The 25,475-nt window shown below is 42.1% G+C and overlaps 2 protein-coding genes across 2 annotated transcripts in view; one reads left to right on the forward strand and one right to left on the reverse strand.

The window, feature by feature from the left end:
- Nucleotides 1-287: 287 nt before the first annotated feature.
- Nucleotides 288-18,246, reverse strand: POLR1D (RNA polymerase I and III subunit D). Its single transcript, XM_032679978.1, has 3 exons — nt 18,118-18,246; nt 9,869-9,943; nt 288-1,672 (listed from the first exon to the last, which is right to left on the reverse strand). The coding sequence occupies exons 1-3, from the start codon at nt 18,141-18,143 to the stop codon at nt 1,387-1,389; spliced, it is 387 nt and encodes a 128-aa protein (XP_032535869.1). The 5' UTR covers nt 18,144-18,246; the 3' UTR covers nt 288-1,386.
- Nucleotides 18,247-18,702: 456 nt separating this feature from the next.
- Nucleotides 18,703-25,475, forward strand: part of LNX2 (ligand of numb-protein X 2) — a 57,459-nt gene continuing 50,686 nt past the window's right edge. Inside the window, exon 1 of the mRNA XM_032680314.1 lies at nt 18,703-18,930. The gene's annotated coding sequence lies outside the window, so the exon portion shown is untranslated. The remainder of the gene's footprint in view (nt 18,931-25,475) is intronic.

Raw genomic sequence — 25,475 nt, forward strand, 5'->3', positions numbered from 1 at the left:
GGCAGTTGCTGGTGGGCTCAAAGCCAGTTTAACTACCTTCCCATTACTCAGAAGAGTAATTCCCAGCTCATGCACCAAAATTCAGCCACAGCAGATCACCACTTTGGTCTCCCCATCCCCTAGCTAACAGGAGGAGCTTTCCAAGAGACAGGTAAGTGCGGCAAGGCTAGGTGCAGACACGCCTATAGGTGGCACTCTTGCCCTGACTCAACACGGAAGGACCACGAAGCCCCGGTTCCCTTGGAGCAGAGAGTCAAGAAATGCACTAAAGCATTAATTCCACAAGGCACGTGCAATGAACATTTTCGATTTTATTGTCACCACACTTAAAAACATAAACCTATGTTCAAAACAATTATTTCTGAGAACAGTGAAATACAAAATATTTCACACAGAAGTTTGTTACTGTAACACAAACAGAAGTGAGACGTAGAATATGCCAATGTATATTATTTGTGCTCCCAGTCACAAGTTTAAGAACTGTACCACTACAGAATTGTCACACAGGCTTGGAAAGTGAGCATTTGACTGTTTTTGAGCGTCACCTCTGCATTTCTAGTATTACACATTTACTTTGAAACTTCCTAGCAGTGGACAGAGAATGCAAAAATTTTGTCTTCAGGGTTTGTTTTGAAAGCACCGTGACAACAGACTGTTCAAACTACTTCCTTATAGAAGGAAGTCTAAACAGAGACAATTATTGCAGGTACAGCTTTTTAGGGGTAATGTTTATGGTTATCTATGATAGATTTGTGCATATACAATAACAAGCAAAATCAAAATTTTCCTGATAGTTCCTCCTGAAAAGCAAAGCTGGTGCTGCCCATCTTAAATTTGTTCTTTTCATACTAAAGAAAGCAATCTCTTATATTCTGTAAAAAATGCATGTGCTTGGCCAGGCATTGACCAGCTCTCCCTGCCTCAAGATTCTGTAAAACTAAACTAACCCAAATAAGCAAAACTTTTTTATTGGTTAGCAGCAAAGAAATTCTGTAAACTTCACGCAATGAATAAATTTCTGCTTAATTTAAATCTATTTCCAAAAGAGTGACATGACTAAATGATTTGTACCAGACAGAGACACACGAATCACACTCCATCACCAAGACCCTAAGTTTAGTCAGAAGGGGACAGAGCAATGGAACAAAGGGAAAGGAATGTCTGCTCTAAAACGACTGAAGGATTTATGCTGCACTTTGCTTTTCTCTTAAAGGTCCCAAAGAAAAGTTTTCTAAAGCTACCTCAAGGTTACTTCTCACATAAGCAAGTTGGTTCAAAACTCAGGTTTGAACAGCATCTCTTCCTGAAAAACTGAGACATCCCTCCTGTCCTACACTTAATGACATTCCTGACTTGTACCAGCGTGTATTCGTCACTGTCTTCTCCTCATCGCTTGCTTGATCGCTTTTCATGCTTATCCTTTGTGTGCTGGTTCCTGGTTTGGTGCCTTGGAGGAGAGTAGCTGACTCTCCTTCTGGACTGAAAGCTGGGTGTATATGGGTGAATTCTGCGTTTCTTTGGTTTTTCTTCTTTCCTGCTTTTGTTTGGCTCAGACTCCTTATTGTCTTCCTTTTGCTCACGTTCTTGGTCTTGTTCTTTTTGAGATGGTAATGTGTTTTTGATGGTATTAATAAGAAATCTTTTATTTGTACCAGCAAGAGGACATTTCAACCTGTAAAGACATTTAAAAGTGATCAAAAGACAAGATAAAAACATCCTGAAACAAGTCTGAGATTTAAACTTGTGATTTTTTTAAGATAACTTTGTGATTTTGGCTTTCCTTGCATGCCACCTAGTGTAAACTCTCAGTACAGAAAAACATGTTCAACATTATCTCCATTCTCCTTCTGTCTTACTCTTTATGGGAAGAAAATTATTTTACTTCAACATAGTGAAAATCCACACGATTTTCACAATGTAGTGCGTTCAGGGGGAGACAGGGGATGACAATATAATTTAAGGTTGATGGTGCTTAACTTAGCTATTCAGGAATCAAATATTTAGTAACATTTTCTAAGTCGAATCAGAATGGTTTATAAAAATTACCACCTTCTAAAGTCAGCATTATCTACTGAACTCTGATATTCAGGAAGTGAGATACATATGCACGAAGAACCCAAATAGCTGTAGCAATATAACATATACATGAGGTATATCAATTTTAACATATCTGGCAACTACCAAAGTGTATACTTCTTTTTCTTAAACAGAAAGAATACTTATCCAACTATTTTCCATTTTTTCTAACTGTCTCCTCTCACAGCTTAACACTTTTGCACGCAATTTATCAGTTAGTTTCAGTAAACAAGTATTGTAGGTTTCATTTATCTTGTTGGTATCAGCTGTACTCCTGCCCAGTTTATCACCTTTTAAAGAATGGAATGAGAAAAAACAAGTTTGAATATATTCCTACAGAAAGTAGAAATCACTCTGAAGACTTTGTTTATAGTTGGAGTCACTGCATTGTTTGCCTTTACAACATTTTTGAGAGAAGTTACAGGATTACTTTAAGAAAATCAGAGCTGTTGGAGATCGCAGTGCCACTTACTGAATCAACCACACAGGAATCCTAACACCACACAGTTAAGACCATCTATTCTACTTGCATGTTCTGTGTAAATGTAGAAACCATACCCTATTTAAAAACCTTTGACACCTCTAAACAATCAGAGGTATCAGAACAATAAGCAAATTGCAACAAAGATCACATCTGATTATCTAGTATACTTCATGACTTAACTGGACATGGCATTTACCATGATGTTTTGCTTCAGGTCTGCCTACTAAGAATTCCTGAAAATTGTTCTTGTCCTAAATCCTCAAAGAACTTAGGAGACTAACTGTACAAGTAGTTACATTGAACAGCCATGCTGTTTTATTTCCACTAGTTATTTCCTGAGACATTCCTATAGCATAGCTAGTTTTAAAATTTTCTAAACTTTCTGCATAGAAATCTACACTGTTTTGCTCAAACCCTGGTCCAAAATAATAATAAAAAGTCTAGATCTTTATCTAGTATAGCTGTTTCGTAAATTAGGGAGACAATATTTATCCATTAATTGTATTACTGAGTAAAAACACAAGGCTAATAAATGTCAGTAGAACAGGGTTTCTACTTCAAGCTACATCACCTATGAACATGGTGCTGAACATGCCATGGCACAGGTTACACTGTAGACATAACACAAACCAGCCAACATTTAAGTTCTCCATGCATCTTATGCGAGCATTAAACTGTTGTAACTCAACATTTCCTACTCAGGAATGGAGCTTTCTCTAGGCTGCATTCAGGCAAAAACTATTTCACATTTGTTCTCCTTCCCCTTGCTTTTTCTTAAGAGCTAATGCATTGATTTAAGTGCTAATATATATAGTGCCAGAAGGAGACAATCTGCCCTAAATAAACTCATCTGGCTGAAGTATTTATTTCTTTTTGACACCATGAGTGCTGCCTGAGCTATACTAAGAATGAAAACTGATGAGAAATGCAGGACTTGAGAGTCAGTTAAGAGATGCCATTAGTTCACCATCATACAGTGATAAAAGTGAGCCACTAGGCTTTCACAGAGCAGCAGTAAGTCACGGCACTGAAGAAAAACATTAGCCCTTAGTTTTATTGACCTCAGACTTAAACAAAGCAAATTCTGCCTTCAAGTCTTAAAGGAAATGAGATGTATGGCACATGCTACATTACACACAAGCACATGTTTACATATATCCATGGTATATATAGAACTCTAAAAGTGAACTGTATTAATCCACCAATATCTTTGAGAGTATTTCTAATCATGAGAAAATTGGTACTCTAAAGACAAGCCTTTGGCTCACTGTAGGGTCTGATCCTGCAATGCTCAATTCACTGACAGCTCTGCCCTCAGTGTGAGTTCTGAAGGGCTGAGAGGCAAGTTCAGCCTATGCAAGGTGGAACACAATACTGCTGACTAGTAAATAGTGCCACAGAACTGATTTGAGAAGCTTTTCTTTATAACAAATGACAAAAAAAAACCCAAGACATGCTAAAGAACATTAAAGTTCTGAACCGGAGCATGCCCCAAGCAGGGCTGCAGGCATGACTGAAGCAAGCACACACCCTGCAATGCTAGAGCAGTCTTCTCTACAAAACAGACTCCAGTTCTGTCGCAGTGTGTTCACTCAGCAATAAGGTTCATTTTTTGCTTTGCATGCTCCAATAAGCTAAACCAACCTATTATTACCAAGAGAATCTTGCCTCCCTCCACAGGTAAGTCTCACACACCCCAAAATCTCTCCGCTGTGCAATGACCAAAACAGTGCAATGTACTGTCAAAATACAGTGTTAATGTTAAAATGCAATGGCATTGTATTTTGAGAAAAGAAAAATTAAATCTGTTATTGTGAACGTAGGTCAAATCTTAACTCTACTTTTGACATTTTAAGTCAACTTCTGTGCAATAACACAGAATTTCCAACCAACACCTGCCATCCAGTGAAGCAGTGACATTCAGCACAGAAGTATATATACTATACAAGTTCTTAACAGCAGAAACATGCCAACACTATTTAAGACACAAGAGTACAGTGCCATGCGCCACAGTCTTTTCTCTGCTGAGTAATCGGACATATCAAACAGGTTTGGCACAGCAAGGCTCATCATATAGAGTAAAAGCATATCTTTCCAGGAAACAAAGTTTATTATGGATGAACTGACAAGAACATTTCTACCATTTCCAAAATGCCACGGAAAATACCAAACTTAATAGAAGAGCGACTGAAGGCAAAAAAAAAAAAAAAGGCAGCTAGAGGTTGTTTTGCCAAATCAACTAATCTATGCTATTACCCTTTCACAAGGGACCTCACAGAAAAGGATGCCTGGGAGGACACTGCAAGCTTTTGAATATGGTCTTGGCAACTAGGTACAGCTGGCAGGGCTTTGTAGAACCATAGAATGGCCTGGGTTGGCAGGGACCTTAACAATCATCTACTTCCAACCCTGCTGTCATGGGTTCCTTTCACTAGACCAGGCTTTTTAGAGCTCCATTCAGCCTAGCCTTGAACACTTCCAGAGAGGAGACACCCACATCTTCTCTGGGCAACCTGTTCCAGTGACAACTTGACTCGGGATTAGAACATGTGCTCTGATGACAAGATTTTAACATAGTTACTTTGCAGTCTCTAACTGTGCCCTATTTCTCCTCCTCCTTCTCCTCACATTCAAATGAAAGACACAGGGGAATCACATTGCAGTGCTTCTGCACAGTCACACAACAGCCATTCAAAGACAAGATGCAATACAGCATTTCACAGTTCCGATGCCCTCATCATCATTTTGTATTTTGCTATACTTCTAAAAGATTTGGTATTGAACAGAAAGCTATCTATAGGAATGAAAGCAATTTTAGGATTGCTTTACAAGAAATAGAGTTAAAAATAATTTAATGCTTCCAAAATTTATCTTTTTGCAATTTCATCTGCTCTTATAACGCAGAGCTGAACAAATCATCCAAAAATATCCTGTTTTCTATTTCTTATTTTACATAAGCTTCTCAAGTAAGCCAAGAAGGCTACATTCAGTTTAGCTACCAGCATCTTTGAAGATCAGACCTGCACAACAGAAGAAAAAAAAGCCTCTAGAACTTTTTTCACACAGTAGCTTTTGTTACATTTTAACTGCCTTTCTTAATTAAATGACAACAACTGCTTAAAACGGGACCCAACTACATTGCTGTGGAAAAGCTTATGAATTACGTACATAGCACCAAGAGAAACATTTAAGGAAAGCTGAACTTTTAGCTTTATTTTAATTAGACATACAGTGGAAAACCCCAAATATCCTATACCTTCCATCTATATCCAATAGCTTCTGATGAAACAAGGATAAATTTATCTAACTATTTCAAGTGTTCTCACACTGTTTGTTCACAACTTCTCACTCTGGATCCAGCTGGTCCTTCAAATGTTAGCTTCCAAACAGCTGCTTGGATATATTTTCTTATCTCAGAAGTTCCAGCATCACAGCATCATCACTGAGATTCAGCCACAGTTTCTGCTCTCTTCTGCTCAAGATTTCCAGGATTAAGACAGCTTCAGAAGAGGATTCTCCCTTCCCGTTCTCTGAGACATTTCCTTATTTGTGATTAGCTGTACTAATGCTTGAGCCAGATACATCAGCAGCAGGATCTACATGTGTTATCATAAGGATGTAGGAGACTCCCCAAAAAGAGTCACCATGGCCATAGAGTACATACAAAAGGAACATTCTAGGGACTAGAAAGACTGCACTGGTGAGTGAAATCTACAAATACGAATATTTCTCAGATTCATTTACCATGGATGTAGATACTGCCTATCTGAGCAGTCCTGAGAGTATGGAGACCAGGGAGCTGAGACTCTTAACCAATTAAGAGTTCATGCAGTCCACTGCCAATACTGACAGTTGCTCCATGTCCAGAGAGTCTCTGATAATTTCCCTTCCTGCACAAGCTCTTGCCCAATATCACTGCCAACTTCCCTGTTGGTTGCTTGTTCCAAGCAGGGACAAGCTTTTCTTCTACTAGCCTCTAACCTGTACAAGCTGCATCTCCTGCCCATGTCATCCACACTAAACTTGTAAGACAATGTAGCAGCAGCAAAAAATTCCCCAACTGGAAAAAATACTTGCAACGCTGTCCCATATTTGAAGGCTGAATCTTTGTATGAAAGACTGAGCTAAACGTTGACTGCTTTGTACACTTTTAATGTACCTGTCAGCTAAGCCAGCTTGAATGCCTGTAATTTAGGCTTCAGCAGCAGCTGACTATCCATCTCAAATGATGAGATAGCAAGAAGTTAGGCAGGGGTGCTTGGGGAACTTTTTCAAACAGTGCACTTGAGCTATGGAGAATTAATCACTCCAGATGGTAAAAGAATATCAACTTGAACCTGAAAGCAGTCCCAAAACATTCAGAGGCTTGCTGGCTAAGACTTTGCTGCCACCAAGATCCACCAGGAGACATTACTTTGTAATGGTATGCACAACATAATTCCCTCCCCAGGAATGCCACTTCTCCATACACCTCCCTTGAACCAACTCCTGTCAAATGCCACTGACTCCAGAAATGTATTTCCCAGTATTCAACAGCTGCTGGAGAGCAACATATGCTGGAATCAGTGAAGTATGAGCAGTAGTAGCCTCTGCTTCTCCTTACCCAAAGACAGATGGTAGAACATATCTTTTCTTCATAGTCCGAGTTGCTTCAACTTTGCAGTGCCAATGCAGGACTGATGGCCTTACACTAGATGTCTCCAGGGTTTGTGCATCTCTTCTCCAGGACTCCTCTGACAAAGGGTTGAGGAAATCCCAGAAGTCCTCATGAAACACACCTGTAAGCATTTCGAGTTTGGCAAGGAAGGAAGTTTTTGCATTTCACCTGTTAATGCTGTGCTCTTAGACAAGCTGGTGATGACCTCACCTTTGCTTCTATCAGTTATGCTTTGCAGGATCTGGTCTATTAATACACATTTTCATGAACCAACTTTTCTGCTCATTTCATTTGCTATCCACAAAGCTCTGAGCAGCAGTTACCTTCCTCTCAGTAGTTTACAACCCTGGAAGGTTACATATCAGCCCTGGATGTAATCTCTGAAGCCCTTCAGGATTTACTTTGTTCCAGGATCAGTTACATCTGATGGCATTTTGCTGGAGTGTGATACTCAACCGAGCATAGTTAAATTTCCTTCCAATATCTTACTAATTATATAATTTCTGACATCTATATGCAATACCTATTTGTTGGGCCAGTTCAGAAGCACCAGAGCAGCACAACAGGGCATGAATAATATTAAAGGGATGAGAGCAGTGGCAGCTTGCAGCTGCTGTTCTGTCCATTGTTCTTGCAGAACTAGACAGCAAAGGCTTAACAGGATTCTGCCTATGGGGGGTTTTATACCTTCCTTACAGCAACACATGCCAGCTGTACAGTACCCTATGCCAAACTCTACAGCAGCAGATTTGTGACAACTGGGATTACTACTAGTCTCTCTAAGGATAAATTCAGAAAGGGGAAAGTCCCCAAAGATGCATTACATACAAAGAAATCATCTCTGAGAGCATGATATCCTGAGCTGCAGACAGCCCGAAGCTGGGATAATACCTTGAAGGTACTATAGAGAGTATTCAGAAAGAAAGATATTCAGCAAAGCACTTCCTAGGCACTGGGTATCAGCCACTGATGGAGACAGGGCACTGGAGAGATGGATCCTTTGTTTGATCCAGTATAGCTATTCTCATGTACCTCTGGAATGAAAAGGATCCTTACTTAACAGTCTCAGTTTAGGATATCACCACAACAACCCCTATGTCAACAGTCTTCATCTGCCTGAAGCCTTCTTAACAACCCTCTTCACCTTTAACACAATCCTGGCCTAGCCAGACACTATTTTGCTCTAGTGGAATCTGCAGCTGCTCTGAAGAACAGGTCACCCTTGGCTATCCCATCCCCTGGCAGGTCTTGGGCATCAGCCTTTAGCAAACTGCCCAGTGCCACGAGCTGATCATCACAGCCAGCTGAACAGGTCCACTACTGTTTTACAGACAAGGAATAAGTAGCCAGACCCAGGAGCGGAAGGCTCAGGCACACTCCTGGCAGCTATTCCAGGCTGCACAAGTTGCAGCAAAGTTGCACAAGGACAGTTGATTATCTCCCAGTAGAAATCTTTAGTCTCCATGCCTGGAATTAACTTGCAAATTCACAGTAAATGAATGCATATAACACTTCATGGTGCTAATTATCTGCACTCCTTTACCTGGCCATTTTGGCAAGGCTGACAGAGTAAAAGCATGATGGATCAGTATTGTTATAGCCACTCTAGGGGACTCAACCAATTAAGCTATTTTAATATAAACGGTATGAACTGTATTCCTAGAAGAAATACTGAGTAAAACACACAGAAAAACCCAAACTTGCTTAGAAAACATAAAGAAATAATTTTTTTTTCAACAAGACACTATTCAGAGCTACTAAAATTAGCCGAGAATTTCATTAACAGTGCAGACTTATCTTTTACTACTGTTGGTGGAGGAAGCCAAACCTTATCTACAAATAAGTTTAATGCAGTCAACTGGTGCACTACCTGTGTGAACATCTCTAGATCCAACAGCTTCTTACCAAATAGCTAATCATACACATTATTTTAAGATGAATGACTCTTCTCAGCATGTTATTACTTTTTAAATTACATGCATTACATTCCATTATAATCTAGCTGTAAAATCTGGACTACTGCATTGTATTTCACTTAAGTTTTAAATACTGTGATTCTTTTCCCAGTTGCTATAAAGGTTAGCCTAGCCCCCAGGTTTTAGGGTTTTTTTTTTTAGTATTAAAAAATAGCCATCTTCCAAAACTGGGTTATACTTGAGTTCACTGAGTTTGGTTTTGGCTACAATTTACACACAAATTCTCTACTAAAGGATAGTTTATTACTTTCAATATAAGGCTTTAGGTTTCTTTGTTAAGCTATGAATTCTTTTCACTTAAGACAGAATCTAACCCAGTAATATGTGGACAGTATGTAAGCACATGCACACTTCAGATAGCTGATGTTTTAAAGATTCACGAGCTTCCAACCCAAGCTTTGCAATTCCATCTATTATAAGGACATATTATTACAAAAGATAGTCTCAATTTTCCAATTGCTTTGACTTCAACACATTCAGACAAGCAATTTCATGCAGGCAGAACTTACTTGAACTTCCTACCTAGACTCAATTTTTTGCCCAAATTAATATGTGGATGAAGACAAATTATTTAAACACAAAGCACATAAAAAGGTAGAGACTTCTGTCACGCATTAAATACAAAATTTATTTTGGTATCAGTCAAAGCATTCATTTCCTCTTGGCACAACTTACCAACCCATAGCTCCCATCGTTTCAGCCCTGGTTCTCCCACGTTTTGCCTCTTTAAGTAACTCCTCCACAGCCTTCCTAAATATGAGAAAAAGAAACAAGTCACCACTGGCAGAACACAAGAACTTGCCACTTTATGCACATATGTAGGGAAAGTGGATAGCTTCTTCACTGCAGTGAGTTAAGCATTAAAGAAGCTACCAAAATCACCCTGACTTTAAGATAATTTGGATTCCTACGCACCAAGACTGAAGGAAACATTTTGAAATATTAAAAACAATTAAAGTTGTTGCAAATACAACAACAGCCATACTAAATGAAGAACAGAAATAAAGTATGCAAAACTGGTGTATTACGCTGAAACGCACAGTTCCTGTCACTTCACTTGGGGAATGCTCTTCCCTGCTGTCACTTCGCTTAAGTTCTTCCTGAAGTCTTTCAACCACAGCAAACCTACTTTGAGCACAGCTGAACACCACCAGTAAAATAGCAAGCAGTCAGATGACAGTAAAATCACTGTAACTACAAGTTGTCAAACTGTACTAACTTTGTGTAACAGAGGAAGAAAAGAGTTCATCTTTGTGACTGTGATCTACACATACACACACACACACACACACATATATATATATAAACTGAGATCTGTAGATCTGTGCCAGGCAGGCTTCAAATATTCACAGGTCATAACTTTTTCCTTAAGAGTTCACATTTGAAGGGCTTTGCAGAGGAAAGTGTCCAAGACTTCCACAGAAACAACAGTACAGAAATGCATCAAAAATTGCAGTATTGCTTCTCTGTGCAGTAGTCTATTAATGGCACATTGGTTTAAAGTTCCTCACAGAAGTCTTTCTTACCTAAGGTTATTACTATGGTCTCAGTAACAACTGGGCTTGGGGTACTTCAAATCCTTTGTAAGCAGACATCTGACTGCGAAAACATGTTGCATATCCTGTCATACCACAGGCGTTCATGAAAACCAAGTGACTACCCAGGTAAATTACCATCTGTTAGAGCTGCTGCCCCAAGATGCCAAGTACAGTGTCAGCAACCTCACCAGCTACTGATGCCTTCCCAGGTAGTGGAAGTAGTGTGTGTGGGATGGCTACTTGCAAGAACACCAAAAAAAAGGGTGCAAAACCAGGCTCTACCACGGGAACGTGAGAGATTTTGCATACACAGGTTTTCATGAAATTATAGCAAAATTTATTTTTTCCCCAGACCCTGAATCTGCTATCTGAGCAGCCTAAGCCAGTTTACAGTGATGGCAGCAAGAACATAAGGCATTATAAAAGCTTGCCCTGAGCCTTCAAACAGCAATGTCAGACAAAGGTGAGGAAAGAAAAAAAAGTGTCTGATTTTACTTAGCAATTACCAAACTTGGTGATTCTGTTTTCAGAAACCTGACTAGGAGGCAGATTAAAAGCCTGTCAAAATCCTACAAAAAGCCTACAAAATCTGTCACAATTTATAACTAAAATAATAGAGAAAAGTATCTGAGCTACAAAGCACTAATAAAACACATATATTTTAAACAGCTACAATTCAATTTTAGGGAAAACACCACGGTAAATTAATATGGTGACAGCGATTCTATTAACTTAGGTAGGAATTACAGGCCATTAAGTATTTGAGACTTTTTTTTTTGTAGTATCAAAGATCAGACTGACTTGGCATTCATCTTAGAAGCCTTCTAAGTCCACACCTGCCTTCATTATCAAACACTGTTCCCTAATAACGGTCTTTCAACATCACTCTTATTCACTGCACCTTTACAAAGCCCTTTCAACTTGCACAGGCAAATTAAACACAATGCTCAGATCCTCTTCAAAATAACGTGTTTCCACTCACTGAACTTATATCCTCTACACAAGTAAGCCAAAACCTATGCAAACGAGATTTTAAAATTTGCTTTTAGAGGCCTCGTGGGACTCCACATTCCTTGCTATCTTCATTTTTACAGCTTGGTTACAATACAGTCCCGTGGCTGCCAGTTTCAATTCAAAGAGCAGCAGCATGAGCAAAGGGAATGCAGCATGCAACTTTCACTTGAGAACCACCCGAACCCTAGGGGATTGATAGGAGGAAAAATTAGGGACAGGGGCACATTTAAGAACCCTGTCGTCATTCTGGCATCTTTTATAGCAAGCATCACTTAAAACTTTCTGTGGCAATTCTTTTTGAGCAATCAAACTGCAGAGTTACAGTCACATGAAGGTACAAGCAGTGATATTTTTATCTTCAAGACTATGGTCCAAGACCTATTTACATTTCTGAGGTATTAGACTTTTTCCTCTCTCTGTATTACGAGGTTACAGGCGAAGCTCCCGTTGCATAAATCCTAATAACCTGTATGACAAATGCATGCGCCAAAAGAGTAGGAGAATATTAAAGGCTCCCAAGTCAGGCAAAATGAGAGTTATTTTCTATTCCCCACTCAGGAGAAGAGCTTCATCTTTTTTTCCCAAAAGATCAAATTGACAGACTGAAAAAATGAATAATTGGTAATAGAGGTATGTCTGATACAGTTACAGGCAATGAAAACACCGTGTCATTACAGAGACCACCCAATGTTTGTAATTACAAACGACTGCTAGGAGCAGATATATCGTGCAGGATCTGACAGCCAAGGGGCCAGGCAGTCAAAATTCCATGCCCAGGTTCAACCAGCAGCAAGGCTGAAAATCCACTCCCAGGAGGTAGATGCACACACCACGCACCTACACCGCTAGCCACAGCAATCACAGACAGACACACAGAGTACTCACACCAACAACTTCATCCTGCTCTTGTCCCCAGCCAGGTGTGGGAGCCTCCAAGTCTTCCTCCCAACTCCACTGCTGGTACAGGCCATCCCACAGAGCTGGCTGGGACTCCCTGGTTCCCCAATACCCAATCCAACCCACTGCAGTCTTGCCTGCAGAGACACAGGCCCACATATGTGTCTCCATCTTGACCTTACAGTCTCTCCAGCAGGTGGTCAGGACTCCCTGGTGCCCCTAACAGCTCCTCCTGTGGTCTTGCTCTTGGAGATACAAGCTCACCCTTCAGCTCCCTCCTTATTCACCCACCCACCAGCTACTCCAGTTTCATCTTCACCAGTAGCCACATGCTCCCTCATACACCCATACTTGCTCCAGTACTGCAACACAAACAAATAGGTCCCCAATCCCGTTCCAGTGGCCGACATCTGGATTTGCTCCCTCCATGAAGTGTCCTTGGTAGCTGGCACCCAGTCTTCCAGCCCAGAGTCCCAGCCTAACTGCTGGCATCCAGGCCTTCACTTGTTCCAGTTGCTAACACCATGAACACATGGTCCTTCCTCCCCACAGTTTGACTCCAGTTGCTAGCACTGAGATGTATACCCTCTCCCCTCAGAGTCCCTTACCCAAGAGAGAGTTAGAAAGGAATTTAACAGGAAGACAGGACAGCCTGTGATGATCAGGCACAGGGCACAGCTAGACAAGAGTACCCACCAGCAGCCTATTCACACATGACTAGACTCTTTTACACCCTTATTCCTCTATTTTCCCATTCTTGTTTCTCCCCAAATGACTTGAACTTATCGCTTTCCTTGCCTTTGGTTCCTCCCCTACGCATCCCATAGTAAGCCATATGCAATCTCAAAATGCTCTTCTTCTGCATTCCTTAACCCATCGCACAAGCCTACAGAGCAACACCCTTAAGTCCCAAAGATGTTCCAGCACTGACTTGTCTTGATGGGTGCCATCCCTGGAGACCTAGGCTGTCTCCTGGCATCAGCCCCAGGGGATGGGTCCAAAGATGACAATCATTCCTCTCTGACCTTATGATGGGTTACCACGGGCCACTGTGTCCCCATACTCCTCTGGGCTCATGGCGACAGAGCTCTGATGGACTGGTAACTCCTGGGATGGCCCTGGGAGAGGCCAGGACTGGGTGCTGTTTGGGCTCCCCTCATCCACCATGGTCTCTCTCTTTAGTCCTCTCTGGGCTCTCTGGAAGCTTTCAGCACATAACCTAACAAACTCTGCCGTTTCCACCCATGCCATCATCTCATTACAGACCCTGATGAGAACTCTAATGAAAGTATATCTACTGGAATGGCTTCACAGCACACAATCAGCTATGGAAGCACACAGACATGGAGTAGGAGGGCAGCATTCCTATTCAACACCTCCCACAGCTGGAGAAGGGACATCATCAAACCCATCTTCATTAAAGCATGAATAACTGTTTGCAGTCTATATCCCTACTATCCAAGCTCAAAGGCCAGGCTTCTCAGCTACTGCAATCCACAAAAATCATGCTTAAACCTACTTCCTGAGGCACTCTAGGTCATGACAGCAAGCTGCAAGCCCAGGAAAAAAAATTAGCAATTTTTGAATTCAATTTTCTCCACGGACTTTTATGCTAACTATACAACTTATTTTTTATTTTTAACTGTGCATGGGACTGGAAATAGAAGTGGATGTTGGTATTCCGATTACATCTGAATAATTAATATCAAGACCTTCAGTCAAGTGAAGGACTGAAGACACTGCCAGTGTTATTTATAATTAATTCCTGTGAGCTGGTCTTATCTGCTCACCCTTATTAAGAAAACTGATGAAAAGCAATGTCAAGAATAAAGCCTAAACCACAACATTAAGAGCAAGAATGAAAAAGGCACAAATATGCCACAAACTTCCTAATGTTTGTTCAAAGGCAAATACATTCTACATTGGGTATGTGAATGCTCTCATTCTTGATCGATCAGGTTTCGTACTTATTTAAATATTCTATTTGTCAGTCCTGCGAGTGCTATTTGCAGTACATTTCTGTGCTGATATTCTCACCAGCTTGAGTAGTACTGAACATAATACTCCATTTCAAACACTGACTTTAGCTCGCAGACCACTTTTTTTTTTTTTTTTTACCAGGAATATGGAATATTGAATTCTGACAGTTTGATTTTAACTGTTAAAAACCACAGTAAGAACTATCAGTTTTCTCCAAAACACAAAGATTGCTCTTTAAAAAGTGTAATTGGGATGCCTGTGCAGCAAAATATTAGACTACTGATTCTCAACTCAATTACAGGGCTCTTGTTAGAGGCCTTGTGATTCTGAGCAGCATCTCCTTAGGAAACAGTTAATTCCAAGCAAACGATGCTCCAAACAAGCTTGGCAAGCACTTCTAAAGAAGTATGGTATCCAAGGTTGTGAAATATTTATAGTTATTGAAAGAGAGAACGGATTATGGAAGGATTTGGACACACAGTATAACAAAGCAACTTCCTCTGTATTTGCAGAGAAATGACACTTTTATGTGCTTCAAACACACAGAAACACCATGGAAACAATTCTGGAAGGAGAGGGTGAAGAAATATTTTTTTTAGATAGGAATAAATTGGTGACCTCTGTAATATCCCGGTGGATATTTAGTTGAAATAAAGTAGGAAAAGCACTGCTTCCAGAGGAAACAAACTAAACAGCTCCTACTAAGCCAATTTGTAACTTTTTCTATCTTATTCTTGGGTCATAACTTCACAATACCATTAATTATATGTTAACAGAATTTATATTTTTCTTAGAAGAATCATATGGAACCTCAAGACTCTGGGTCTTCACTGATGCGCCAGCAAATTCACAGGAAAAAAAATCTCAGTTCATACTTCCATCAAAGGTTACTAGGTGAGATGGAGCAAAGGACACAATTTTTACTTACACACCTGTGGTATTTGCAGCTTTTAGAGTTTTAAAATCCAGAGCATGCAACAGCCGCACAGTAACTTGCAAGTTAGTATTCAGCTTTCTAGGAACACATCACATTCACTTCATATTAAAGTGAGGAAAACATCAAATGCAAGATCAAGCGAGAATCAGACACAGTAAAGCTGAAAAATAGTATCAGGAAATGTGGCAATAAGGACAAAATAAAAGAAGGAAGATGAAGAGACCTCTCCTTAGAAAATAACCAAAAAAATAGGATGACTGACTTAACGGATCACTTTTTGGAATACTGGGACACAAAATTTGCTTCTGGCCAGAAAAAACATGCACAAAAATAGTTACACTTCTTTTTTCTCTCATGGTAAATTAAATAAAACCCACATGTACAAAAATATTAAGTTTTTATTTAAGACTTATTCATTGCAAGCAAGCCTGAATAGACTGACTACTAAAGCCTGAAGAGACAGACTACTAAAAATATTCCAGATAAACCCATTTTTAAACACTAAAAATCCACCTAAAATAGTTAACACTGTGGCCACAGAATAGAAATGCCATTATTTGTATGCCAAAGCCATATTATAAAAAGCCTAAAAACCTAACCTACCATCGCTCTACTACTCACAGGAGAATACAATCAACAGGTTATTGAATATGAACCTAAGGAATAATGCTTGTAACCCAAAGGATAAAGGTCTGTGTTAGACTAGTAAGGGATTCGTATTGAAGATCATACAGGGAAGCATATTTAGGGCAAGTAATATCCAAGAATGACACCTAAGTGCACACAGCACAAACTGAATTTAGGGTGCTACTAACAAAGTGAGCTGTTACGAAAACTGAGGGTATGAAAAAGTAACTAATGGCAGTGGGATCCGGGGCAGAAAGTGTTAACTGCCAAGGGCACTATACTGTAGTTATAATGTGTTTGGAGCCAATTAAACACATACAGAGGTGAACAGCAGCATGGATTGAAGATACCAGACAGCTAAACCCTATCTTGTACCACTCAGTAAGTGACACTGAGCTTCATCCTCATTATCTACCATGCTGCCACAGAAAAGGAATAGCAAATCCCAACTCAGACTGAACCTATAAGGAAGGATAAAATTTCAGCTATGGTTCCTGTGAAGGAGAGCACCAGGAGGTGAGCATGGAACAGTCAGCTACAGCCAGAGAACAAGCAGCTGTGCCCCAAACTGCCCAGAGGAAGGACCCCAAGTCCCCAGCACAGCGATAGCAACCAGGAGACAGCATGGAAGAACAGTGACACAGATTCACCTTGCTATGGATAAAAAAGGTTTAAGTTTAGAATGGCACTAGTAAAAATAACATTCACGCGTACATAGAAAGAAGCTTTAATTATTAAACTGATGATCTGAGAGCAGAAGTAGCTTACCAAGAATTAAAAGCCTCTTAGAAAGCATTATGCTCTCTAGCCTTCCACCGCCCCAGTACTATTGCTTTTGGCCCTTGTGAAATATGAGCCAGATATAAGCAGAAAACAGTTATTTTCTGTAAGCACTCAGACATCATTTCTTAAAAGTTAAGGGAGAGATCCAAGAGGAGAACAGTTCAGAAAGCTTCTGGTCATCACTTAACTGTAACAGTTGATTTACACAGCCACCATGAAAACAAACAACTCAGAAACAAACTTGCTAAAAAAGTAACGAAACAACTCCAATCACACCAATAGGACTACTTTGACACCAACTAGTGGTATAAACATGTAAAGTGTATTTCTAAAGCAAGAGAGGCCTACTTTGAGTATCTAAATACAGAAATCTGTATTTTAATCTTCAATGTTTGCTTGGGAACACTGAAACTCACTCTGTGTGGTAAGACGAATCCACTGGTCCCAGCGAAACGCAAAGTAAAAAACAATTTTATTTTCTTGACAAAATAACTGCCAAGCTTTTTGTATTATTCCGTACAACAGGGCAATTTTAACAATTTGTCAACTGGCACATCTCCAGGACTGAAAATTGAAATTCGTAATAACAGAAGGTGGGGGGTTTTAAATTTATTTTACTAAGCATACCAACTCACCAAATTGTAACTGATGAGGGATGAGCAACCTAACACTTTCCAATCTTGTTTCTAAACGGCACCAACACACAGTACAAAAACAAGCTTGTGGCGCTTTTTGGAATATTTTATTTATTTTTATTTGTCTGTTTGTGATTTGTTAAGTAATGAATTTTCCTCATTCTGTAGGGAGATTTATTTTCTACTGGAACTCCAAAGTTGTGTCCCGAAGACACCACGGAAGCGGCTCCAGGCCGCGTCCCCTTCGGGGCACCCCCCCACCGCACAGCCGGGGGTTGTCAGGGGAGAGTGGGCAGAACCCGGCGGGGCTCGGGTCCCCTCCTCTCCACCGCGGGCCACCCGCCCCCGGGCGCCAGGCCCGGGACGAGCCGCCCCAGGGCCACCGCCAGCCCCGAGCGGCCCCAGGCCGGCGCTGCCCGGGCCTCGCGGGGCGACAGGCGCCGCCGGGCCCCGCAGAGGCCGCTCGCTCCCGGGACCGCTCCGCCGCTGCCCCCGCCGCTGCTCGCCCCTCACCTCTCCAGCTCCGGGTCCTCTTCCATGGCTCCCCTGCCGCCCCCCGCCGCGGACCCTCAGGCGCAGGCCGCCGCCATCACCAGCGGGCGGCCGGGCGGGGCGGGGCGGGAGCAGGGGCCGGCAAGGACCCCGGCGGGAGGAGCCGGGGCGGTGCGAGTCGAGCCCCGCCACACCCCCCGGGCACCGGTGGCACTGGCGGCCGCGCCCCCCGTAAAAGGGAGTGCGGGGCAGTGGGCTCCGCTTGCGGGCGGGACCCCCGCGGACCTCTGCCGCCGCGGGGGAAGGGGTGGCGGGGCCGTGATTGAGTGTAGGGAAGGCGGGAACGCCAGGAGGAGGGAGCAGGGCTGAGGCTCTTGGTCACGGAGCCCCCCCCAGGGTTTGCCCCCCGGACACAGCCGCAGGGCTCGGGCGGGCGGGGACAGGTCCGCGGGCAGCGCCGGGCGCCGCGGGGGCAGCGCCCCGCCCGGCCCCTCCTCCGCGCCGGCCCCGCCCGCGCCCCCCGGCGCCGCGCTGCCGATCAGGCGAGCGGCGGGGACACCCCGGTCCCGGGCTCCGCCGCGTCCCGCCCCGGCCCCGCTGCCATAGGCTGCGGGCAGCCCGGCCCCGCGCCCGGGGCCGCGGCCGGACTGGCGGAACGCCGCTGTCACTTGGGCCGCGCCGCTGCCCGCGGCGAGGGGCGGAGGCGGGAGCACTGGCCCGGCTCGGCCCGGCCCGGTGGAGACACGCTCCCCAAGTGCTGCTGCCCAGAGTTTGCCTCCCGTAAGGCGGGGCCGCCGCGGCTGAGGAGGAGAGCGCGGCGCCGAGCCGGCGGCGGTGAGTAACTTCCTTGCCCCGCCGCGGCGCCGGGCGGCTCAGCCCCGCTCAGCCCCCTCCGCGGCGGCGGCGCTGGGGGTCCCCGCGGGGGTGGCGGGGCCGGACTGAGCCGCTCTGAGGGGGCAACAAGTCCGGCAGAGGGGCCAGGGCCCGGGGCCGCCGCGCGGGGTTGAGGTGGGAGCTCGGGAGCTGCGTCCCCGCCCTGGAGCCCCCGCCTCGGCGGCGGGGCTCAGCCTGGTGGCGTTGCCCCTCTGCGAGGCTGAGCGGTAGGCTCGGGGGCTGGCGACCCGCCTGGGAAGCACCTGGTTCTGGGGTCCCCCGATACACCTATGCTGTTCTCTCGCGTGGCTCTGCTAAAGAAGCTGCTGCCTGGAAAGGAGTCAGATTACTGCGTGCGGGGGAGGCAGAGGAACAGCTGCGAGCGAACCCCTGCTGCAGGAGCGGGTTTCAGGTTGTGTGTTTTACAGCTGCGCCAGAGGAACTCGGGGCTGGCTGCGAAATGCCGCTGGAGCCCGTGTGGTTGGCAGCTATTTCCAAACGTCGACTCCAGCCTTCGATGCTCTGACCCACACTCCCCGTTTATCTCCCTCATTTGTTAGCTCTTATTGCTGAAAACGTGGTTAGAAAACTTTAAACCTCGTGTCTTCTCTGCTTTAACAGGGCATACTTTAAAATTATCACTGCTTTTGACGGAACATTAGTACTTGGCCAAGTAATTGAGAAAACAGTTGCTGGAGCTGTGGTAGTGGCGGATCTAGCAGCCCCTGGTGACTTTTCTTACCGTGTTCCTTATAATGCATAGTGCTGATTGTTTACTTCCGTAGAAATCCACTGTTAAGTACGTCCGAGCTTCCTTTAATTCCTCTTTTAATTACATGATATCGGGGTTTGTTTTTTATCTCTGACTGTGAAGTTAAAAAAATGTCTGTTAGGGATTAGCTTTGGGCTACGTTTGATAGTCTTTGGAAGTAAATTTAAAATCATAAATGCTTTTGAGCATCTGTTCAAGAGAGAAACTGTTCTGAACTAGACTCTCATTAAATAAAGACTTTGAATTACTAATTTCATTTTTTATTCCTCTACTCAATTCTTTCTGGCTTTGCAATGCTTTATTGTAAGCTGCAATCCAGCAGCAGATCAAGGAGGCTTAGGAAGAAACATCAGATGGTTTTGGTTAGTGTCCCTACCACTTGGAAAATAAACATGTTAATACCATATGCTGCCCTGACTTTATTAACACAAGTTTCCTCAAAATGGAAATAAGTTATATCGATGTACTTGCTAGAACCATTAAGACTTAGTGAGAGTCCTTCATAATTACTCTTTTTTTTTTTTTTGCTAATGATTAGCTCACTGAGTAAAGAATCCTCTTTTCTGAACACAGTATAACATAAAATTATTTTCTCCAAATTCAGCAGGCTGCAAAGAACACCATTGTGCCCAAGTAGATTTCTTTTTTTAATAAAGTTTGTAATATTATTTTTTAAAGTGCTTGTACTGTTACAATTCTAAAATGTGTGGATATTGGGGAAAAAAACCAGCATAATTTTAAAATGAGAGTTTAAGTACTGAATTTTTAAACATATTGAGTCATACCTTTGCCTTCAATGACTTCAGCAAGAGAGAGCCCCGGGCCTTGGACTCAGGTCTGAGACTTGCAAGTACAGTATGACTTTGTAACACTGGACTCAAATTTTCTGTTACCAAAAAAAGAGCAACTATTTAGGGACAAAACTTTGCAAGAGGAATATAAGCTGGTGATTAAGTGGAAAAGTGCTGTTCTCTTGGGACAGGTTAAAAAATAAGCCTACTAAAAGCTGTCATGCCGAAAATGTTGGCTTTGACATTGCAAGCTTTGGCATTTGCTTGGAGTCTTCTTTCTTGGAAACGCTGACCACCTCAGTGAAACTTTCTTTTTTTGTAACACTTTACATGTACTGAACAGCCTGTCAGCCTCAGTTGTGGTATATATTTATGGGCCTGTATCACTGAAAAACAGCAGAAGTGTATTAGTTACCAGTTAAAACTATACTTGAAAATATTCCAAAATAATCTCTTCTTTTTTTATCCTATTTTTCTGTACTCTTAAAAAATGCTAATATAGTTGAAAGCAGCTGTGAGGAAGTTGTACGAACAATATCAAAATGAAATGTGTAAAGACATGATGTGTACTAGACATTGAATTAATATAAATTATTGCCTTGGATCAGCAAGATGCCGCTTGTTTAAGGAGCTATTAGACATTAGGAATTGTAACTAATAAGAGAACAGCATTCATTCAGTGTTAAAATGCTCCCTGGTGTAAAAGGCACCAGAGGAAGCTGGTTGCCTATTTGATACAGCAGTGGCTTGCTTCTGTTATTTGAAAATTCTTTGTTGATTTGCTATGCAGAAGCATTTTAATGTGACACCATTGAATTGCATGCTGATTAATTGTTTTATTAGGTCAGTGGAGTTTGTTGTTTAGAAATTGTAGTGCCTTTTGAGGATGAAAATGCTTTTAAATATCAGTATTAAGTTATGTAATTGTTGGGTCATTCTGTCTACAGAGCAATAAAAAGTAATAATGTTGTGGGTTGTGCTTTTTGGTTTTCTTGGTCCCAATTCTGTAGATGTTTGTGTTTACATATGTTTAATTTTAAACATCCAAGTATTTCTTTTGGAATTAGTGGGTCTGTTCTTAGGCTTAATGTTAAGCCAGCATGTGAATGTTTTCAGGGTCAGGATTTATGTTCACAAAGTTCGTGGGATAAACCTATCATATGTTTTCATACTGATTGCTCTGTATTCTGCATGAGATAATGATGGTAGCTGACTTCTACTTCTGAGCTGGGGACTGATTTATCCACCAGCACGTGTGGAGGTGCCTCCAGCCCTGCCGCTGCATTACACGCTGTAGCACTGCTGTATCCAAGCTGACTTCATCTTTGCAATGTGCTTTGCAGTGCTACAGGCACCTCTTTCGTTTCTGAAGTACTTTGGTGGTATCAGAGATGTCAATCCTTTATGTTCTTGTAGACTCTTATTTCAGTTGATGTCAGTTGTGGGCTGGAACAGGGGCGAATCTTGTGCTGAGCTGTGCATTAGATGGTGAACACAAAATCTAAAGTGTGCAGTCATTTGATACAAAGTCAGGTAATTTGTGAAAATGCAAGATTTCAAGTTGTTTTGCATTTCTGCAATTTTCTCACTCAAATAATGGGAACTACTTTCATTTTAAAAATGGAAACCTGGGGTAGCATAGCTTAATATTTGCAGTCTCATTTTTGTTTCAAGTAAGCAAGTAGATGTTGCTCTGGCTTTTGGAATGTTGTTAAGAATGTCTAGAATTTTCTTGCTGTTATCACAATAAACCAGACCAAATTGGGTAAGAAAGTAATTGTTAAATTATAAATTAGTCAGATCAGTGTTATATAGAAGTCAATTTTTGCCCAGGAAGAGTTGGTTTACTCTGGGATAGAGTGATGGATGTTGTGTTTTGCCTGGCTGTTCTTCCTTCGTTCCACAGAGGAATCATTGAATCATCATAGAATGGTTTGAGTAGGAAACGATCTTCCAAATCATCTAGTTCCAACTCCCATACCCTGGGCAGGGACACCTTCTCCTAGACCAGGTTGCTCAGAGTCCCATTTTGGAGGAGCTTGGAGGAGGTGATCTTTGAACATTAATAAGCTTTTTTGGGCCCCTCTTCTCTCCATGGCATTATCCCACAATGCTCAAGCAAGCAGATCCCTGAAGAGGCCATCGTCTGCTCTCCTGAAGCCAAGGGTAGTGACCCTGCTGTGCCCCTTCCTCATTCCCCTGAAGTTCTCAAACTCTGCCATTCCAAGGTCACTGGAGCCAAAGCTGCTCTGGAGCTTCACATTCCCCACCAGCCCCTTTTGTTGGCGAGAACAAGGTCCAGCATAGCACCTCTTCTTGTTGGCCCATCTATCACTTGGAGAAGGAAGTGTTTTTATAATCCATTGGAGAGATGTTACGTGCTTAGCCCCTGCTTGATGGGCTGTGCAGAATTTTTGTGAAGAACCCGTGTTTGTAGAACAAAATGCAATGTGATGGAGTGTATCCACTATATGAACTGATCCAGTTTTAAAATGCTGTAAATAGTAGTAATAAATAGTTCTAGATAATGAAGCAGAAGGAACTATGACTTATTTATCCTTTTTCTAGCAGTAGAGCACAATGGAAAGTGGTACACATTAAAGGAGAACCCACGTGTCTGGGCAAAAAGGAGGAACCCAGTAGCTGCAGAAGGGCAAAGTGGGATCAGATTTTGGATCTGGTTGCCTGGAGTGGTATAAAGCTGTCAGATATTATTCAGCAGAGTGAAGAAAACTGAACGACAGGCTTCCTACTTCTGTATTGTACATTCCTTGCAGTGGGAGTGATTTTGGAGTGTGATATAGACTGTTCCCGAGCCCCTGAGATCACAGTGCCACTGCATGTTTCCGTGACCTTGTCTGAAGAGGTTGCACAAGTCCAGTGGGGATGCCAGTGTTGTGCATTCCCAGGGCTGACTGGTTAGCAAACAATTTGAAATAAGCACAGTTTATTATTGGGTTCCAGTCAGTGTTCTTTATGTTGGCATTTTTATGACTCTTGCAGTTGTACTCATTGTGTAGATTTTTTTTTTATTTTCTTTGCATGCAATTTTTGCTTGAACCCAAGTTCTCTACCACAGAGAACCTCTCTTAATGCAGTGTCATTTTCAAAAATTTTGGTCCCGAAAGGCAAACAATATCAGTGACACAGGATTTTAAGCTCTTACCTTCCTGTGGCTTTTTTTGTTCTTCAGATTGGTTCTAATCCTCGTTTCTGAGTTCGTAGATGGGAAGAAGAAAGCTAGTGCAGCAGAGGTTTTTGGCACAACAGAAGCAAATTGAAATTCAAGCAAAGCTAATGGAGGCTGACTTGTGTGCTGAAACCAGTTTGTGGGAAATGATTTTTCATAGTAGCAGTCTTGTGCTTGGACAAGCTGTCGTGTTCTGCCACAGGAATGTTGTGTTTGCTTTGAAGGGACCAACCCATGAGGTTTGTTTTTTTTCTGATAAAAAGCAACATTTCAGAATCCTGGTGTGTCATGATTTTTCTGGCTATCAAGTTTTGGTTGGTATTCCTGAACAAAGTCTTAATTTAAAAAAAACCAAACCAACAACTTCTTAGCTGGTATCAGTGAGCCACCTTTGTTGGTGCATTTTACTTTGTCGTAATGTGAATGTGCTTTTGTCTGCATACCTCATAGTCCCCAGATGAAAGGAGCTGTGTCATACTCTTACGGCAGTAGAACAGAGCCTATAGGGGTATGCCCATGTCATCCAAATCATTGCTCTAATTGACATCACTACCTGCAAAAACTAAACCTCTACAAGGCTCTTAAGCTAGCCACATTTTTACTTCGACACAGTTGGTTTTTTCCGCTACCATCAGTAATGGCCTGTGCAGAATGGTACCATCCAAGTCCATCCTATAGCTGGATAACCTACATCTAGAGCAAGTCACATTTCAAGGAGGATGCTGGAGACATTCTTGTCTGTGTCTGCCTCATGGATAGTGCAATGAATATCAGCAGTACATTAAATATGTAAATATGGGCTGTTAAGTTGCCTCTGTACATTTGGAGGTTAAAAGTTACAGAAAAAAAACTCAATAAAAACTATCGCCTCTTCATGCAGAAGAGGATTGCTTATTATTACCTCCAATAGCCCACCCTTTGTCTTCTTTCCTCTTCTTATTGGTTCTGTTCCCCTGCCCTGTATAATTTTCTCCCCTTTTTTTTTAGAATCAAATTGTTTAGCATTTGTTTATAACCAGAGTGAAATAGCTGTAAGTGAAAGCTGATCGATGCATCACAAGACCTCATAGATCCTAATGTGTTGTGTAATTGTTCTAGTTGTGTTCAGAGAGTTTGCTATAATCCCCATTCCGATTGTACAGCTCTAACTACCCTTGACACAGTATTTGTGCACCACAGCTGTCATCCAAACCCACAGTGCTCCCCTGGGCTGCCCCGACTGTGAATTGAAGTAACTTGTTTTTTAAACTTCTAAGAAAACTTTTTCAGTGAAGCTTCTTCTGGAGCAGGTTGACGAGGATTTCCTTCTGTCTGGCCTCTTTTTCCTGTTTTTATGTCTTGTTTGCTCAAGAGGGGATTTCTCATCCGTTTATTGTTACTAACACAAGCTAATGGAGGCTCACCCAGTGAATTAGTAAAATAGTTCTGTCCTGCATTTACGTTAATTAAAAATTAGTACAATTAAATTCCTGAACTGTTTTTGCAATTAGTGCATTGCTAATCTGTCATTGCTGCTTCTAATGAAGATTGAAGGTGTAAAAATCACAGGGTTTCCTGCCTAATATTAAACCAGTACTGAATGCCTTCAGATTTTAGATTTGCTTCTTAACTATTTTAATTCCTTTTAGATGTTAAAGGTAAAGCTAATCTCAATTATGATAAAAATACAGATATTTTTGTGTATTTGTGGAACTGTCATGCATTTCATGCAAATGTCTTAATAAGACATGTAAGTTAGAACTGTACGTACACA

The sequence above is a fragment of the Chiroxiphia lanceolata genome, chromosome 2, assembly GCF_009829145.1.
Source record: "Chiroxiphia lanceolata isolate bChiLan1 chromosome 2, bChiLan1.pri, whole genome shotgun sequence".
NCBI lineage: Eukaryota > Metazoa > Chordata > Aves > Passeriformes > Pipridae > Chiroxiphia > Chiroxiphia lanceolata.

Coding starts and splice junctions, on each gene's coding strand:
- POLR1D (XM_032679978.1), bottom strand. CDS start 18,143: ATGGAAGAGGACCCGGAGCTGGAGAG. Junction 9,944..18,117: donor GAGGACCCGGAGCTGGAGAG/GTGAGGGGCGAG, acceptor TCTCATATTTAG/GAAGGCTGTGGAGGAGTTAC. Junction 1,673..9,868: donor ACGATGGGAGCTATGGGTTG/GTAAGTTGTGCC, acceptor ATGTCTTTACAG/GTTGAAATGTCCTCTTGCTG.